Source organism: Camponotus floridanus, unplaced genomic scaffold, assembly GCF_003227725.1.
Source record: "Camponotus floridanus strain SB8 unplaced genomic scaffold, Cflo_v7.5 scaffold104, whole genome shotgun sequence".
Classification (NCBI taxonomy): domain Eukaryota; kingdom Metazoa; phylum Arthropoda; class Insecta; order Hymenoptera; family Formicidae; genus Camponotus; species Camponotus floridanus.
The window spans coordinates 166,993-187,842 of record NW_020229220.1 but is presented as its reverse complement, the minus strand read 5'-3'; the positions used below and the strand labels follow the sequence as shown (position 1 = coordinate 187,842).

The following is a 20,850-nucleotide window of genomic DNA, read 5'->3' as shown; positions in this document are numbered from 1 at the left end:
ATTTTTCGAATCTTAATTATAAAAGCTTCAGAAGAATCAGTAATTACTTTAACAAATTTTATACATGTATTAATAATTACATTTTTAAATAATTAAAAAAAATGATTGATAAAAATCAAAGATCATTTTACTGCTAATTAAAAAGATTTATAGAAATACGGTTAAAAAGGTTTGTATTTCACAACAGACATTTTGTTTTTTTGTAAATAAAAATATATAAATATGACATTGAATGTATAGAAAAATATTTATTTTATCTTTGAACATTACATTGAAAGATCACAGTATTTTTCGGGATTGAAGTCAAATTTTAACTTCTTACTTTGTGATACGACATAAATAGATATGAATCAATTAATTAAATATATATTATATTTAAATTTTTCAATGTTAACATATCTTTCGAAAAGAGATAATATATCTGTATTTATGTACACATAGAATATATATATGTAATTCCAGCGCGTGTATTTCATGTAATGTTTTAAATTGAATATATATATATATATATATATATATATATATATTTTTTTTTTTTTTCTAAACATTCTAAACGCAGATATTTCAGAATAAAGTTGTAGCGTTATACTATATACACATATATATTATATGTGTGTGTGTTTATTTGTGTATGTGTAGAGAGAGAGAGAGAGAGAAAGGAAGAGAGAGAGGACCACAAAATTTATTTAAAAAATTAAAATTAAATTTTATTTATATTTATATACATATGCGTTTTGCTATACAGCACTGATGGCATTTCGTGTACATAGACATTTCGTGTACTACAGGCATTTTTTACATAGCACGGAACAGAATCAGAAATTGTGCACATATATGTTACTCTCTGAGAACTTTGGTGGACTTTGGCTTTGTAGTTCATGTCCACGTTTTTTAGATTAACAGAGGGCGTATCGCTTTCAGGGATCACCTAAAAGCCGGTCATGACACCTCTCAGTCTTTTCTCTGGTATGGCTGATGGTAGAGAACTAGATGTCTGTCGTAGTCGTGGACGTAAAGTAAGGCAGAGAAAAACGTATGTCGTACATACCATTGTGACAATGGTCTTGTACGACATACGTTTTTCTCTGTCTTACTTTACGTCCACGACTACGACAGACGTAAGCGCTCACGTCTAGAGGTGCAATTTCATTGACGCTAAAAAGTAGCGTCAACCATTGATTGAACAAAGAAGTAAGTAGTTGTTTCATTGTTCAACCAATGGTTGACGCTACTTTTTAGCGTCAATGAAATTGCACCTTAGTTCTCTGCCATAAGCTCAGTGTTCCGATCATAGACATATATACATAGACTGCGCATGCTATGCTGGCCGTTGAAGCAATGAAGTGAGATAGAAAATGGCTCGGAGGATCTCTTTCTCTCTCGCACAGTAAGAAAAGTGGGGGAAGCAGAATGAGAGTTGAAGTCTTGAGGGGAAAAGAGTTCACTTCCCCCTCCACGGTGTGATTTAGAGTGAGACAGAGATCCCCCGATATTGCTTTCTCTTTTTAAATGTTTGCTTCAATGGCTAGCACAGCATGCGCAGTCTAGTTATATACGTCTATGGTTCCGATTAGGGATTCCGTGCGCGCGCATGTGCGGCTCTGCACTTGCGCGACCGTGAAAGTACAATGTAATTTCAAAAGTCACGCATGCGCAGAACCGCATATGCGCGCACACGGAATCCCTGATCGGAACATTGCATCAGCTTATGTTGACACTTCAAAGCATCAAGGAGTATGTAGGAGTATAAAATATAAGTCTATCGTATTACAACGGAATTTGCATACGTTTTATCTTGTTCAGTTTTGTTAAGAATGTATTAGGAGTTTATGTCGTGTAAAATGCGAGTACAAAAATTAAAAAACTACGTGTATTATTTGAAAACAAGTGGTACTTGCGTTGTGATACTAGGGTAAGTTGGAAGAAAATTGAAAATTTGACGAGATAAAAATCATAATTATGTTTGGGAATATATATAACATACTTAGAGAAAATTTACGCATTACTTATACAGAAGTTGCTGGTTCCTATATCAAGTGCGACAAGTATCACAGATCGTTCGATCCACTGTCAATATAAATGTGCTAAACTTAGAACAAACACATGCACAATATATTTATATCGACGATCCTCGATTTAAAGGTAATTTTACAATATGATTATAATTTTGATAAATATAACAATATACAAATATTTAATTTGGATCGTGTTCCCAGATGTGTTTATGTTCAAAAAAGATGAGGATTTACAGAGATCGGCTTTGGAGAAGCCACAAAGTTTTACTGATATATTCACAAACTGGTGGAAGATAAAAAATCATAAAATAGCATACAAATTATTATATATGGCTCAACATGGGGACAAAACTGAACGATTCAAAGCTGTAACTGCTCTTAGTTCCCTATCAAATTTGAAAGGTAAGTTTATTAATTGTTATATTCTGATGTCAATTATAGCTTTCTTTAAATATTAAGATAATTTTTCTTATATAGATATTAGAGATTTGTGTATATGCGTGTATAATATTTATATTATATTGAATTGACTTTAGATTGGCAATATCGTCATTTAGCACAGATGTTGGATGCTAGAACAGCAGTAGCTCTTGCAAGAATGTCAAATGTTAATCTACAGTTCTTTTTACAACCACCATATTATCATATACAATATAACTTACATGTATGTAACACTCATTTAAAACTTTTAAATATTTTATGAAAGATACATAAACATTATATATGACAATTATATTAATGATAAACATGACAAAATTGTCTTGCAGGATATATTAGAACAAGTATACTCATTGCTGTTACATTTGAATACTTTATGTGATAATGCACATCTCTGTCTTACACAATTTCTTAGTAAAAAATTCAAAGATTCACATCGAGTAAGTACATAAATATGTATTTAAAAAATATATGAACATATAATTAATTGCACAGTATCTTTCAAGTTCTAAATATTTACAAAAAATAATTATTATAATTGAGTAAGGATATTGCATTTAATATTAAGAAATAAAGGGTATTAAGAATATCAGGAGAGATATTATTATGACTGAATATAATTAAGGAGAAATATTACAATGAATATTAAGAAAGTGATCTTTAAAACAATGTTACAGTATTGTGATTATAGCTTAGTAATATCATCCATAACTATGTATTCAATTTGATGTACAGTATCTTGTAGAATGGTTTGATCATGATTTGACAAGCGTAGGCCTTTTGGCAGACTCAACAATTGTCTGGGATAATGAATTGCTTAAAAATTGTATTCAAGCAATCTGTCACCATTCATCTGTGGAAGAATATAGCAAACGTGAGATATAAAAATTATATATCATATATATCATTAATTTCATAGATTGTTTATTCTATGTATTTTATTTGGTTTTTAAATTTTAGACTTGATCACTGCCGGAGCTTTGCCGATATTAACAGCAATACAGAAAATTTGTAACGATGACATTGAAGTTTGCATATTACTCGCGAAAATATTATCCAATATATCTCTTCATCCCGAGTTTCTAAACAGTATTTATGAATCTGGTAAGATAGATTCAGTGAAACTGTCTGCGATTTTATTGCGTTTGTATACAAAAGACATGATACATGACATAATTATTTTTAATAAGGATGGATCGGCATATTGTCACGTTGGTCCCGCAGTGATGATATTCGTCTGTCAGCACAGGCGATTAGTGCATTAGCGAATTTGGATACGAATGGAAACGAAGGAGCAAAATATCCGCAGAATGTTTATCTTCTTCATCCGGTACATAAAGTTCATGCAGCTACAAAGATGGATGTTGTGTTTTTGCATGGACTGTTAGGTGGAGTTTTCGTTACCTGGAGACAACGCGATGTAGATACTTCTGCACTTGAAATTATAGGTTTGTCAATATTTGCAACCATATAATTTTTCGAATTTTTTTTCATATATTGTAATATAAAGATTATGTTTATATTTTTGACAAATTACACATTTTTAATTATAGATTCCAATACATTAAATCAGATGGATTATTTATCTACCGTGATCGACAATGATCATTCTCAGGAATTCTTTAAAGACTTAGCTCACGATCTGTACTTACATGAATGGAGAAAAATAGGTCAAAATTTTGAAGTAGTACTGGATGATTGTCCACAAAACACAAATGCTCAAGCATGCGGACCTTACTTTTGCAAAGGGTAAATTTTTTTACATATCTTTATCTTTTACAGAATCTTTTATAAAATAATACAAATGAAAGATGTGCTTGTAAATAATAATTATTATAAATAGTCTGTCTTTAATTAATGGTGAATTTTTACACATATTTTTAGAGATAATGCCTGCATGAAGAATGAGTTCCATTCTACATCTAAAACACTATGTTGGCCCAAAGATTGGTTACCTATGGATATACCATATTTACGACTCATAGGTATTAATTATGATACAAGTTTATCTATGTGGACTCCTTTTTGCCCAATAGAAAATAAGAAGTAAGTGTGTGTGTGTGTGTGTATATATATATATATATATATATATATATATATATATTTATTTATTTATTTGTTTATTTCATTTATTGCTACATAGAAATATTTAATCTTTCAGTTTTTTTTAAATATTGAATGTATTGATAATTATACTTAATACATTATTTAATACATTTGATTAGGAACACTATTAAAGAGAGGAGCGAAGAATTCGTTATCAAATTAACAATGGCAAATGTGGGAAAGCGGCCGCTTGTATGGGTCGGCCATTCAATGGGAGGATTATTAGTTAAAAAGATGCTTGTAGAAGGTAAATTTAATTTATATATATTTTTATATGTTTCAATGTATACAATGTGTTCATTTTAAAACTTTCCACCCGTTTATTTCATAATTGACTATTTTTTTGAGAAAAATGCCAAACTATGTCAATTTTGTTTTTGAGGGGTAGTACAGTAAAATAGTAAAACACCGAATATCTACAAAACGGATAGACATGCCAATTTTTTGAGAGTGAGTAGGTCGTAGAAGATGCCCGAATTCACAAAGTTTCAACAAAATTTCCTTATGCGTCAGCGGCCATCTTTAAAATAAGTATAAAATTAACAGAAAGCATATAATTCTCAATAAAAATATTCAACCCTTTTTGACGGCACTTTTTTGGTTGTAATTTTTTTTCCTTGATAGCTATACAAGTTACAAAATTTTTCAAATAAAAGTGGTAGCAAATATTTTTCCCTACAAAATTTAAAAAAAGGAAAAAATTCGCAGAACGCACAGGGAAATTTTGTTGGAACTTTGTGAATTCGGGCATCTGCTATGACCTTCTACTCACCCTCAAAAAATTGGCTTGTCTATCCGTTTTGCCATTTTCAGGTACTATTTTACTGTACTAGAGATATTTAAATACATTAAATGTAATGAAATTTTTTCATCCTCTTCGTTTTGAAAGGATAGCTATCCCTTCAAAAATCTTAAATGGCAATAGTGGTCAAGTATCATTTTAAAGGTTTTTTTGATTCTCTGTACAATTTTCTCTTTCTCCTCCTTCCCGCTCTTGTCCCTCTCTTTCTTTCCCTTCTCTCTTTTATTATTATTATTATTATTATTATTATTATTATTATTATTATTATTAGTGTTATTATTATTTAAATGAATATTTTTTGAAAAATCGCACTTGGAAGTTTTAGGTGACAAATGTTTTACATAAAAAGATACAATTTGGAGTAGAATTTATTTTGTCATTTATTATAACAAATGTCAAAACGTTCTCCATTGTTTTCTAAACAATAATATAAACAATTCTCAAATTCTGAACAAACATTTTCAATCGTGAAATAAACGAATGGACAGTTTTAAAACATCCTGTATATTAAGCAACTATTATTATATTGCTATTGTTATTGTTAACATTGTTAATATTATTACAAGCATATTGCTTATAGAATGGAAAAGTGGAGATAAACATGATATTTGCAAGAATACCAAAGCTATTCTATTTTATGGTACTCCTCATCGAGGTTCTCATGTAGCAGCTCTGAAACAAATGACGCAAATGTTGATATGGCCAACAGTTGAAGTTCAAGAACTGCGTGAAGGTAATCTTCTTGATCCATCTTATTAATAAATAACTAATATTCTATTCTAACGTTTCAGAATCACCACAATTGCTAAGATTGCATGACGAATTTCTAGAAATGTTGAAAGAATATCACATAGAGATTGTAAGTTTTGCGGAGACCAAACCTACGCTTGTAACCACGCTAAAATTTCCCTTCCAATTCGTCAGCCTTAATTCGGCAGGTAATTATTAATACATTTTAATAACATATTATATAATTAATACATAACATATATTAAATTTTTCATATTTGATTAAATTTTAATTAATGGTGTTAAATCTAAACTCTTATCATCAGAGCAGCTAATATGTCTATATTAACGAATTCATATTATGTCCAGACCCTGGCATAGGGGAATTCTTCGAAATTCCACAGGATCATTTATCAATATGCAAACCAGCTAGCAGGTAATTCAGCATTTAAAACATTATGGATAAAAAAAAAGATTTTCCAAGTTTTCTTAAATTTTACTTCAAAAAATAAGAGATTCAGCATGTGTTTTGAGTTTTTGTATTCAATTACCAATGATGTTTCGAAATTGTATATTTATCAAATATATTCTCTTATTGGAATTAAGTATAACATGAAAGAAAAAATAGTAAACTATTTTATGTTTTTTATGGATAGGCTATCATTCTTATACCAAAAACTTCTGAGCGTGCTGAAACACCATGTGAATCCTCAAGAAAAAAAAACTATTTCGTCGATTGGAAACTTATTTTCATTTAAATAAATTATTTTAGATCTGTATATAAGAGTCTTTTATATATTTTTTTATATAAATTTGAATATGTGTGAAGACTATGTATGACTAATTGTACAAAAAATGTGTACAACTCATTATAACTTGGTCTTAATGTGTTGTTATTTATAAATTCATTGTCAATCATCACATTTTCTATTTTAATTACATAGGCCGTGATCGTGCACGATCTATCGAATACACCGTTACAATAGTTGCTTCGGAAGATAGTTCACAAAATAATTCACTTCGTATAAGCTCCCCAATTAAACTTTCCAACATTTGATTGCCCTTATTTCCAATGTCTCGCCTTTTTTTCAATCGCGTGGCCCCCACGTTGGGCGTCAAATTTTTACGACGTATTATTTTTCTCATCCTCTTCACCACCCGAGGATTAGAAAAATTACATCACAATATATATAGGAAAGAAGAAAATGTTTTTTGTGTTCCAACTACCGCGCTGTATCTCTGATTTATCAATTTTGATTTAATTTTTAATTATATTAATTTTAATATTAGAAAGTTTAATGAAAAATCAAAACTATTACAAGTATTCAGATATACACATAATGTATTTTATAAAATAGATTGTATAAAAAGTTATACAAGTTTTATTAAAGAATTAAGAATATATATTTAAATAACAAGTCTAAATATTCTTTTTATTTTTTGATTTTTAATATCTGTTTGGAATAAAATGAAGAAATTATGTAGAAATAATAAAAAAATTCTGTCCGAATATGCTTGTTTCCAAAAATCAGCAACAGGTAAAATTAAATTTATGGGGAGAGAGAGAAAGAGTAATAAATATGCTAATCCAAGTGAATATCATTAAGATAACGACATTATCATGATTTATTTTGTTATTTTCTTTTCGCTCCATTTTACATTTTAATATAATAATTAATACTTTATTAAGTTGATAAAAACTTAATATAAGATTTGTGTTTTTTTTCTATTGACATATTCTTTGAAGATCTCAATCGTCTTTTCAAGTAATTAAAAACGAATAAAGGAAAGGATGTAATTCTAAAGAAAGCTCTCTGTAACTATGTATATGTTACAGTTACTGAATTAACTATCTAGTAAGGATGCATGAAATGAAATCTTACAAACTAGTAAAATTACAAAGATATTTCTTTTGTGAAATTTTTTAAAATAGTTTTATTTTAATTTTCCAGAATACATAAGAGAAAATTAAATTTAACATGTAAAAATCATAGTTCATATGAATGTTGAAAGCGTCACATCTATGCAAGATGATTAGTAACGTAATGAAGATGAGAAATTAAATGCAGATTTCTTATATAAAACGAGAACTAAATTTTTTTGAAAAAGAAGAATGAAATGATCATTTACTGTAATTCACTGCAATGAATAATATTGAATATTTTGTAATAAAGTTTAGAAAGATTTTACGTTAAAGTTAATTTAGTTGAAATGAAGTGAAGAAAAATAAGGTTTTATTTTTACATACTTATTTATAACTTTTCTAACAAAAAAGATATAAAGATTTTTATTCTTGATCTATAATATATTAAAAATCAAATATAATTTATACAATTCAACATTAATATTGAAATGAATTTTATTTCAAATAGAATACAGTATCACTATAACAATATTATTAGTTTAATTCTGCAAGATTACGTATAATAACTAATATAATTAAGTTGGTGTAACTCATTCTCGCATTATAATATATAATAACTATAAATATTGCTTGATGCGTTTTTGTTACTTAATATAAAAAATATAAAAAAGATTAACGCTATGTTTATTATTACTTATTATTGCTATATTTAATATTTTTCTAATAAATGAATAAATAATATATATTTTAATTAACCATAACATAATATGTAATTGTGTCATTATATGTAGAAATATTTATAAATATAATAACATTATATATCCGTATATAGTGTATATATATTATGCATGTGCATATATGTTATATGCATATAGAATGTATGTATTGAAATTTATTTACATATTCACATATTCATAAACATGAAGATAAACTAATTTAATAATAATAATTTTGAAAGTTGAAAAATTTCTAGCTAGTAAGTAGATAATGAAACAACATATAGATTTTAAAATTTTGATGAACTATTTCTCATATAGAAATCAACCTCAAATTCAATAAAAGCTATTATTAAAGATTGAGAGAGAAAGAGAGAGAGAGCACATGCACGCTATATATATATATATATATATATATATATATATATATATATATATGGATTTCATCAATGATATGAAATGATAAAAAATAAAGCCATTACATATATTTTCCGTTTTACACTCTTTCTTTTTTTAATACATAATTATACAATTAATTATTTTTATTATTAAAAGAAGAATTGAGAGTTTGGCTTTTGAGAAGATTGTATTTTTATACTATGGATACATATATATATATGTGTGTGTGTGTGTGTGTGTGTGTGTGTGCGCGCGCGCGCGCGCGCGCGCGTATGTGTGTGTGTACATATTCATTTGTAAAAAGAGATAGGAAACACTTTTTGAATCCTAAAAATTTTCTCGAGAAATTCAATTTAAATTCCATAAATTACAATATTTTTCCTACAAAATGCTTCTTTTTTAATTTAAAATTTTTTTATCGAACTTCAGAGTATCAAAAATACGTAATTTTAAGGGACAAAACAATGTCCTTTTGTAAAACTCAGAATAAGGAAAATAAAAAAATTTTTTTAAACTACCAACTGCGTGTTAAAGTTAAAACATCAAGTTTCAAAATGCTTTTTTAATTTTTTTTCTACGATGATTTTTCGACGAGTCCAGCGGTTTAAACATAGTCCAATTTTTAGAGTTCAAAAAGTGTTTCCTATTTTATTTTACTAGTGTGTATACACACACACACACACACACACACACACACACACACACTAGTAAAATAAAATATATAGTACACACATGCACGCACACACATATATGTGTACCCATAGTATAAAAATACAATCTTCTTAAAAGCCAAATTCTCATTTCTTCGTTTAGTAATAAAAAATTAATTATATATGTGTATTATAAAAGTAAAAAGAGACTATAAAAAGCAAAATTGATTCGTTCAACTTTCACAAAATTCATAATTTCATATATTACTTTCTATCGAATTGCATTAAATAAATATTGAAAACAATTAATGTACATATCTTTAAAAAGTTTGTATTTACATTGTGTTACGATTAAAAAGTCAATAATTTGAAACTTATTACGAAATGAAAATATATGAAATGACAAGAATCAATAAAATCTCATTAAAAGTAGAAATAAATACAAGATGCGAATCTCAGATGGTTCGTGCTTAAAATTGATTAATTGCTCAGATATATTCGAGTTTTAGCGTGATGTTACTCTCTCCTTAACAAATTTAAAATTATATATTAATAAAATTATATAAGATAAAATATAACTAAATTACTGATTCTCAGTATCTGGTCACTAGACATTAGATAGAACAAAATAGAAGATAACGTTATCATACGACATATCTTAATAGCATTAATATAACGATAAAATTGATCATGCGGGCAGTAGCATATGATTGATATCGAAAAAACGTTATCGCTACGTGAGAATTAACAGATGCGATTTCGTATTATTTTGTCCGTGAATGACTTCACTTCAAATAGATGTGATAAATTTATTATAATTTGCAGCAAGATATTATCAATGTTATCTCGTTTGGCGGCTCATGACATATTTTTTTTTCTTTTCTTCTTTCTTTATTAAAATACGCAATACTTGAGTTTAGCTATTAAAAATTGTAATGACTTATAATTCAATAATTTGCACATTAACATAAAAATATAATATCTATAATAATATCAAAAATGAATTACAATAATTATTATCATTAAATTTAAGTAAGTATTTCAATATATTTTATAAAAAATAAGAACTGCCGCAAGTCTATACATTTGTTATATTAAATTTTTATAATAATATGTATTGTCTAACAACGTATTTTTTAGATATTTAAACATCTATTATGTAAACATATGCTATACGCGTTTCATTCCTTAGATAGAAATTTAGAGTTTTATATATAAAATACTTAGCATTTTCATATAATTAACTATGAAACTAAAAAATATTTTAATAATAGAAATTTTAAATAAAATTTGTTATCAAAAAACAATAAAGGAAGACTTCTTGGACCAAGAACGAAAGTAAAAGGTGTCATTTATGAGAGTTAGAATTATTAACATATTAAGTATAATAATCAGCTCTCTAATTATTTATTTATTTATGACAAACGCTGTTTCGATCCATTCCGAATCATTATCAATGTCAAAAAGATGTTATAAAAATTGCAAAGTCAGGATAAAAGAAACTGTCAATATACATTACTTCGGAGCACATCGAAACATATGAAAAGCTATATTTACAATGTCTCAGAAGATTGAAATCAAAATCGCACGCAACCGAAACAATTAGGTAAACTCAATTAAATAAGAGCGCAACATTAAATTCAATAGATCGATATGGAACAAAAATAAACAAAAAAACCGATTTTCTGTGTCCGCAACATCCATCGAAGAAATGCACTGCTCACCTCAAAAGCAAAATTCCGAAGAAATTCCAACAGCTTAGATACTAAAGTTCCTTTAAAATTATTAATTGGATTAATCTCATTTCTCGAAAAAATAATTCTTCCTTTATTATTTTTTTATTTTAATCTTATGGACCTTTCTCACTGTTTAATTGTATTTAAAATTTGTTATTATAACTTAGTTTTATTTTCTTTTATCTCTGCTTTTTCAATTTAGATTTTGTATGTAAAAACAGCATCAAGAAACATAAAAAAGAATATACTAATAAGATATTTTATAAAATAGTTTCTATATTATTTTTGTTTCTATATTATTTTCTTTCTATTTTAGCGATTTAATATAATATAAAAATTTTTAACTAGAAGAAGAGATATTATTGTAAGATTTAAATTTTCTTCCTTATCTGAAAAAGAAATATAAATATAATCATTCTATTTATTAATCATATCTTATGAGCGCAAACAAATTGGTAGTATATAATCTTCATATTTAAAAATTTTCATATTTTAAAACATATTATGTTTTAAATATACATAATTAAAAATATATATTCTTATTTCTATGCATATATATTATATATATTTAATAAATAGATATACTATGTGTGTGTGTATAATTCTTTTTTAATTTGTGACATTATTGTGTTGAAGTACATATATAATTTGGCGAGTTCTCAAAGATGCAGATATAATATCCTTATATTCGGATAAATATGAAAATTTGTGTAATTTCGAGAGATGGTGGTCAGTTAACACGAAAAAGCATCAAGAGATCTGCAAAGGTATTCAAGAAAGGCGAGCCTTTGAATTCGAGTTAGACCAGCTGATTATATCCTCGGTGGCGTCGGTTTAATCCCTCTCTGTTTCATTTGCATCTTGCACTAGTGGGCGCACATAAAGTGTACGTGATCGCGATAAAAGTCAGTGTCATTAACGTGACGCCGTTAACACGTTCCAGGAGACATCCGATAATGTCCAGTACGTGTCGCATTTGTCTTATTAATGTAACGCGAGGCAACCGTCGTGCAGTTATCAGTCATGTGTCGTAGACAAAAATCCCGCTCGGGACATCCCGCATTTTTTGCACTTACTTAAGATTCCCTCGACTAGCGCGAACTCAATCTTACGACCAATGGCCCCGACATCGATCTCTCGGCTCGTTGCTGATCCCCCGCGCACCGTCCGCATTTAATCGCGCGCGTCGTCGGCATATATTATAAGGAAGAAATTCGCACACTCGTGTAGTTTTCCTTTCGTAGGCAATCGTCGTACGTCGCTCAAGATAGTTAGCGCTATTTTTGCATATGCATTTGCGGCATTAACTTATGTAAGTCTTCATCATCTTTTTTTTAGGTTTAAATTAATTGTCCTTTTGCTAATGTGTGATAAATGTATATATAATTTTACATAAAATATTAATTAATGATAATTATTGTTATAAAATGTTCGGTAACAAGTTGTAAGTTTGATTTTCAGTAATTCAAAGCAAGTGTACAAATTGTGATCAATTTTTATTTTATACTATAAATATATTTTATACAATATTTATCGAATTTACAAAAATCTGCATTTTCAATTTTATTTAATTTATCTTTTTAAGCGGAAATATGTCAAGTTACTTGTAAAAATTTACGATTGTATTTTGCAAAAGACTGATGAGTTTTTCTTCAATTAATATTTCAAAATGATTTACGCGCTTAAGAATGTTAAGAATGTTATTCTTAAGAAATAATGATTTAAAAACAAGTTTGAAATACATCGTAGGCAATTTTGAAACGAAAGTCAATTATGATAAGCTATGTGTAAAGTAAATTATGATAAGCTATGTGTAAAATACACATACTAAACAGATAAAATAAATCGTGGATATGTTGTAACTTTGATATTTATTCATCAAACACAGAGGGGAATTAGTTTATTTTATTTATAAACTTAAATTTTTCTTGACAATTATAGTTATCGAACAGAGAATATATGTACATTATACTAAGTTCAAAATTAATCTTTTGGTTAAAAAAAAGAATAAATCGTTAAGCAAGTTTTTTGTATTAATTCATGCATCTCAAGAATTATTTTATTAAAAATTATTAATTTAAAAATTTTTTTTATATGTATTATACTTTCAAAATTTTTTCACAAAAATTTTGTTATTTTATATTATGATATACTATGATTTTAAGAGTTTTAATAAATATATTATAGGTACTATGTAGTTTTTAAATGTATATACGATATATTACATAATACATTACATAATTGTAATGTATTATTTGGGTATTCTATTTTTAAATGTATATATAATATATTTTATGTGTACAATTTGCAATTTATATAATAAATTTGCAATGTATTTTATATAATATAAAATGTTTCTACAATGTTTTATTCACTTTATTGACATCTTATCTTTTGTTCTTTTGTTTAAAAAAAAACGAGGAAATTCCATTAAATTTAGTTATTATTTTTGGATACAGGGAGTATGGAGGTAATAATATATGTGTAAAATTATTATAATATTAAATTCTTTAAACCGTGGATTAAGAAGATATGTTTAAAAATAAATTTAATTAAAGATAAAGATTATTGTAATTAAAGAACAACAAATTGGAATAAGTAGATCAAAGAAGCACAATAAATTCACCCTCGTTCGACAAACTGCCTATTTTCTTTTTTCCGCGTACAGATTGATTTTGGTTTCTCTCTTTTTTAGGCTTTTAAGCTATTCAATTTTAGAGCTTGCTTTAAAAATCAACTCATTTTTTAAAATAGTAGAATTGTAGAGCTTAAATTGGTTAGAATAAACTCAGATAATTACTTATATGTATTATATTATCCATAAACAAATTTTTGTTTAGCATAATATAATTATAAATGATAAATTTTATAGGGAAATTCTGGTTGTTAATTGATAAATAGATTAAATAATAAATAAATAATAAATAAATTTTTCGCAAGATTGTTCAATAAAAATTAAATATAATTCTCTAACAATCATATAAAATTTATCGAAATGCGATTATTATAGTATTGTATTATTTGATTTTTTGCTGATTAAATAAATTAATTATTGCTTAATTGTTTATTTGATAAGTTACATAAATATCAAATTTATTTATATAGGTAGCATCTATATTTTAAATTAAATTTGTGAAATTGCATTCTATGGCATAAATTGATCATTTTACTAAGACGCGTTAAAAATAATATCAATTGTTATTTGCATTATTAAAGCTTAATTAATATTTCAGTATTTATATTCGCAATATATGTGTAGTGAAATTTTAATAATAACACGTATTTAATATCCTTCTGACTGCTTGAGTTAATATGATTCATTCATATTTAATGTTCATTTTTTAAAATGTTATCGATGATATTAATTAAAATTCCAAAACAAATGAAATAAAGACATTTAAATTAAAAAATAATAGATTATAAAATTAAATTAATAGTATGTTGCTCACACAAATACGTAAGTAAGTTTCTAAGAAGGATTTTTCTAAGAAGAATTGGAATTTTATTTAAATTTTTATATAAGAATATATTATATTAAGAAAAATTAATCACATGTACAAAACAGATATCCTGTCCATTAAAAAAACAATGAATTTGCCTCATCTGGAATCAGACCACACATTTAAATTAAATATCTCATTATATCATATTTCTATTTGAGCACAATCTAACGTTGTATTTTTACATGTCATGGAGATATAATCGTTAACTTTTACAGCACCACAATATGTGTCACAAAAATTATATAATTAAATAAAATCCAATAGAGGAAAAAAGATAATAATAAAGGAAAAATAATTCTGCGTATCGTATTAAATAAGTATGAATCAGCTTTCAAAGCGTATTTTCCGCAAATAACATTAGGGCAATTAACATTTGTCAATTGCGATAATATTATCATTTAAATATTTTAAACATAGTTGTTCCATGTAAACATTGCGCAATATGTATATTAGTTCTAAGTATATGAATAGATAACAATTCGAACTTGTAAATTGATAGTGATATATCGTAAGTGTGTACTTATAATTAATACGGAGAGAAAAATATATATGTAAATATATATTATTTTATTTGTAATCATTTTAATAAAATAGTTATTTATATAACAATATAATAAATTTATAATAATATATATAATAAATATTTAATTTTAATAAATTTTTAAAAATTTTAAAAATAATTATAAAATCATAAAATATTATATAAAATTATATCAAAATTATATTAAAATTAGATTATAGAAAAAACTCAAATTGTTACAAATTAATTTAACATTTTGAATTAATATTTTCACATAAATACATTTTATGAGAGATTAAACAATAATAAGTCAAATAAAACATAAAAGTATAAAATTTTTCTAAAAAATTTAATGTTTTATTCTTAATAAATAGATAATATTTATACATTTTTATATTTAATTTTATAAATAAATGCATATTAATAGTAAAATATTTGTTTACATCAATAATAATTATATGTATTCTATGTTAATATATATAATATATAACAATTAATATATAACAGTTAATATATAACAATTTGCCTATATAAATTAGGTTCAAAAAATAGAAAACCTGACCAAGTTCTGTACAAATCGGCAGAAATTCCAGAAATTGATAAGTGATTATAGTATCAATAACAAATTGTATATTTTTCAGGATAATGGCGGATAAAAACAATATGGAGCTCATCATTCAATCGAAGGAATCTACGTCGAGACTTCCACACGTTTCTGCTGAAAGTATCGTAAACTCCGAAAACAGAAGACTAGGATGTAGTGTTCAACGTATATTTATTTCTGCAATCGACGCGATTAATCATGCACTGATCATAGCAGTAACGACGTACCTCATATATTACACGGCGAAGAATAACATACATTACGTAACAAATATACATGTAATCCTCTGCACTATCGGAGTAAGTATTCCACTCTCGTGAAACATGCGTTTGATCCTTCTCCTTCTCCGTCGTTTATTTTCTAAAGCATCGTAAATTGTTAAAATTGATCGCGTTGTATATATCCCTGCTTTCGTAATCAAGTGCCAAAGCAAACTTTCTTCATACTTTTCTTTGAGCGCATTCTAGACAAATATTTGAAATTAATTAAAATACTTTTAGGTCATACAACTTCAATTTAAAATCTCGAGTGTGCGATATGACTACAATAAATTACGCAAGCAATATTCTACAGCGATAGGAAATTTATATATTTTTCTTACAATTACATTAAATATGACGTTAAAATATTTGAAAATGTGATTAAAAGGGCTTTTTTACTGATAAGATTATATAAACATTATATGTTTATACAATCTTATCTATAATAATAATCAATAAATTTTATATACATAATTATATATTTATATAATTATATTATTTTTAATTTTAAAATAATAATAAAAAACACATTATTTTATAGAATTTTCAAAGTTCTGAAACTTTATATTCGTATCGTATATATCTTCGTATATGATACGATACGATATAGTAAGTTTATATAATCTACACAAGCGCATCGAATTTTGTTTTGCCCTCGAGGCACAAATCATAGCAATAATTAATTTCACTGTTTATTACAATATCGAAAACATCTATTAACAAAAGTGCGTATATTCAGTTTAAAAAATGTCGTGTTTTGTCTGTACTTTTCTTATTTGCTCTTACAAGATTAATATGCTTTTTAATTTCACCTATTATACGATATAATAGCAATTATAGTCGCATTTATAAAAAAAAATTTATAAAAAATGTAAAATCACTTAAAATTTTTCAAATGGATTGTGATGAATAATTTAAGTAGCGTAATGCACCATTTGAAAATTCGTTAAAAAAAAGAAAAAAAAGAAATTTGTTGCATGATTCATATGTCATATATATACATATTTACTCTTCAAATCTTCTATATATAGCTGTAAAGAGAGATAAAAGTTTTATGTAAATCTTTTTTTAAAAGCTTTTTCTATTCGCGTTTGTAAGACATTTTCATTTATTAAGTAATTCATTGATATGCTTCTGACATGTATATTTGCGATGCTGCATTAAGAAAAGCCCATCATGTGAAATTACGTTCTTCCTTGAACTCGTCGCATCAATATGCGAGTTTACGACCGAACTTGTAATGAATCGTAACGCTTATCTTTTCCCTGTAACAAAGTCCCGGTTTGCTCGGGCTTCAACTGCAACGATAATTGCTTATACCCGCTTATCCTTGCAAAGCGGAGCTTAAACGTGGATGGATCATTAATTTTGATCCGTCTAAACTAAGGATTCCTTGCATATACAAATACATTCCTCTATCAAATGATCCATTTGCAAACCACGTCAACACATTAAATGTAATTAATTTTTCTCTATATATTTTTTAATAAATTTAATAATAAATACATTCGAATATAATAATATCTGCTTTTTTCTGATGCGAAAATGTTATATTTTCACTTTGCGCAGAGATAAAGTCTGCGTTAGTTATTCTCAATTTCATATTTGTTTTATTCCTTTTACATTGATAAATATTCAAGAAATTTTTCAACTTTTAATATATGTGCATACATAGTCAATATACGAATTTTTAGTTTTTATTTTTATTTTTATTTTTTGTAGCGCATCGTATTTTAAGTAAAATATCGTAAAACAAAATTTCACGGTCTTGTAAAACTTTATTCCTATAACAATGAAACAGACGACTTTTATACAAGAAAAAAAATTAACAACATGATAATTAAGAAACGAGCAATAAGAGCCCAAAACGCAGATAGTAATGCGTAAATTTCATAAACATTAATTGTTCACGAAAAAATTTTTTAAGACGTGCACAAGGCATTTATACATATATTTTACTTGGTGTATATGCCAAGTTATAGATTCTCGTGGTTTGAGAATTCTATAAAATCCTCTTTATCCCCCCCCCTGAAGAGATGTTCGCCTCGATATTTTTCCTGTCTACATCTCTTCAGGGGGGTAAAGAGGGTTTTATAGAATTCTCAAACCACGAGAATCTATAACTTGGCATATACACCAAGTAAAATATATGTATAAATGCCTTGTGCACGTCTTAAAAAATTTTTTCGCGAACAATTAATGTTTATGAAATTTACGCATTACCATCTGCGTTTTGGGCTCTTATTGCTCGTTTCTTAATTATCATGTTGTTAAATACATAGAGCTGTATTCTTTATCAATTTATTTAAAAAAAATTAAGTATTTATGTGTTAATTATTTTAATTAAATTGAATTGAAGATATTTTGAGAATTTTATATCTTGAATCGGATTTTATTCTCATATAAATTATTTTTATGATATACAGTTCTATTTTTGTTTTTATAAAATAAATTTTAAGAATTGGAATCTTGCCATAGAAATATTTGTATAAAAACTATTCAGTTGCTATGCATACTCGGACCTAATCGAAAGTGATAGAAGAAATCGATATGTCTCATACTTGTTTTTAATCACATTGTATGCAACAGTAAGAAATATTATATAGTGCATGTCGTAATTGAGTTTCAGCGACTCTCGAAACTCAAATTACAACATCCACTTGCCCCGTTGTGTAACGTCCGGCGTAGAATTGCCGTAGTATCGAGCGCGGTTCCTTCCTCATCAGGAGAGTTTGGGCCAAGAGAGATAGCCAAAGAACTACTAACGACTTAGCCAAACGATCCAAACTTTTTTTCTGCGCTTGCTCACGAATCGATCTTATTCTTTCAGTACATTCTACTGATGTCGGAGGCCATTGTTGTGTTGACGGGTGATAATATTCTGACTGGTTCTCTCTCCCGTCGCGCCAACAAACATCTCCATTGGATTCTGCAAGCCATTGGATTGATCTGCAATTTAGTTGGTGTGAGTCTGATGATCCAAGCCAAATCAGTACACTTCAATTCGATCCACGGTATTACGGGCATTGCTTCTCTGGTAATCGTGTGCACGGTAACGATTTTTGGATATCCAGTGTGGATCGCGTGGAAACTACGCAAATTCGTGCGGCCGGTGGTTATCAAGTTCCTTCACAATTTTCTGGGCATCGCCGGTTTTGTTATCGGTATAGTATCACAGTGTTACGGTTACAAAAAGAAATGGATATACTATTTGGAAAAAATAGAATACGCCGATGATGTTCTACTTATTCTTACGGTGTTGATCATGATACTATCTCTGAGAGGTGCATTCATTTCTCTCAATAGGCAAGCTGTCGGTTCCCTAAAATTACTCTGCCCTTCTGTCTTGTAGAAGAATATTAGTGCCAAATCGTTTAAGAAAAAAATATTTTATTTATTTTTTTACGATTAGAATAATAATGTAAATAATTATAAATAATTTTATAAATAATTTAAAGAACTAATATGATGCGACTTTTTTAAATTTATGCTATCTTTTAATAGGATATAATTCTCTTTATATTAATTATATATATAATTCTTTATAAATTAATTAAGAAAAATTAGATTAGAAAACAAATGGTATATAGATGTGCTATGTCAAATAATACTTGATCATTAAAAGGAAGAAATAGTTATTTTAAATAAGAAATACAGTGAAGAAATACAGTGAAGAGTTTTACACACAAATCTATTAGTGATAATCTGCATTTTTGATGAAAATTCAAAATATGAAATAAAACATAATTAAATGCAATTCTTAAATAAATATATTTGCATTTAAATTAATGGGAATCATATCACACGCGCGACGTACATTCGAGAGAAATTTGTCTTATTAAATTAAATTTATATTATAAAAGATATTATAATATATAAAAATTTATGTTCAACTTGTTGATGATTTACGTTATTAAGATTTTAGAAAAAGAATTATATAAGTATGTTGTTTATTTTATTGGTTTATTAATTTCATACTGTATTTTTTTTTGCTCTTTTTCAATTTGTTTCTTTCTGTGAAACTATTTTAGTAACTGAACAAATATTTTTTTGACGAGATTTGAATGCGATCGATGATAGTTTTACGGCGACATTGTTGTGAAAAATCCGCGTTTATATATATATAGTGATTACTCAATATTGAAGTAAAGGAAACGATTCGAAACCGTATGAGTTTATCACAAATAGAATACTAGCAAAATAGTTTTGTGAATTTTTTTCTATACAATATGTATCTATATATTTTATATATTTTCTATACAGTATACACACACACACACACATACATATATATACATGCATATACATACATACATATATATATTCTATATATAATTCTATTTGAAAATATAATAAGTTTCTTAAAAAAGATTGTTATAACATTGCAGATCAAAACGATATAAATTCTGATTTTGATTCAAAAAATAAATGATCTGCGATTTAATTTATTTAAATTATAAAATATCAATATTAGATAATCACAACAGATATAAAATCAATTTTATAAAG

At 26.8% G+C, this 20,850-nt stretch overlaps 2 protein-coding genes across 2 annotated transcripts; both read left to right on the top strand.

The window, feature by feature from the left end:
• The first annotated feature begins 1,714 nt into the window (after positions 1–1,714).
• On the top strand, positions 1,715–7,288 carry LOC105258814 (protein SERAC1). Its single transcript, XM_020029856.2, has 16 exons — positions 1,715–1,734; positions 1,804–1,912; positions 2,015–2,142; positions 2,217–2,417; positions 2,552–2,679; positions 2,783–2,893; positions 3,189–3,327; positions 3,414–3,557; positions 3,644–3,901; positions 4,007–4,202; positions 4,338–4,499; positions 4,679–4,806; positions 5,942–6,094; positions 6,153–6,299; positions 6,459–6,525; positions 6,746–7,288. The coding sequence occupies exons 2-16, from the start codon at positions 1,830–1,832 to the stop codon at positions 6,849–6,851; spliced, it is 2,151 nt and encodes a 716-aa protein (XP_019885415.1). The 5' UTR covers positions 1,715–1,734; positions 1,804–1,829; the 3' UTR covers positions 6,852–7,288.
• A 5,124-nt stretch (positions 7,289–12,412) lies between these two features.
• LOC105258813 (probable ascorbate-specific transmembrane electron transporter 1) lies at positions 12,413–20,188 on the top strand. Its single transcript, XM_025411104.1, has 3 exons — positions 12,413–12,766; positions 16,119–16,380; positions 19,172–20,188. Coding segments are annotated over exons 1-3 (786 nt in total). The 5' UTR covers positions 12,413–12,764; the 3' UTR covers positions 19,694–20,188.
• Positions 20,189–20,850: the final 662 nt, after the last annotated feature.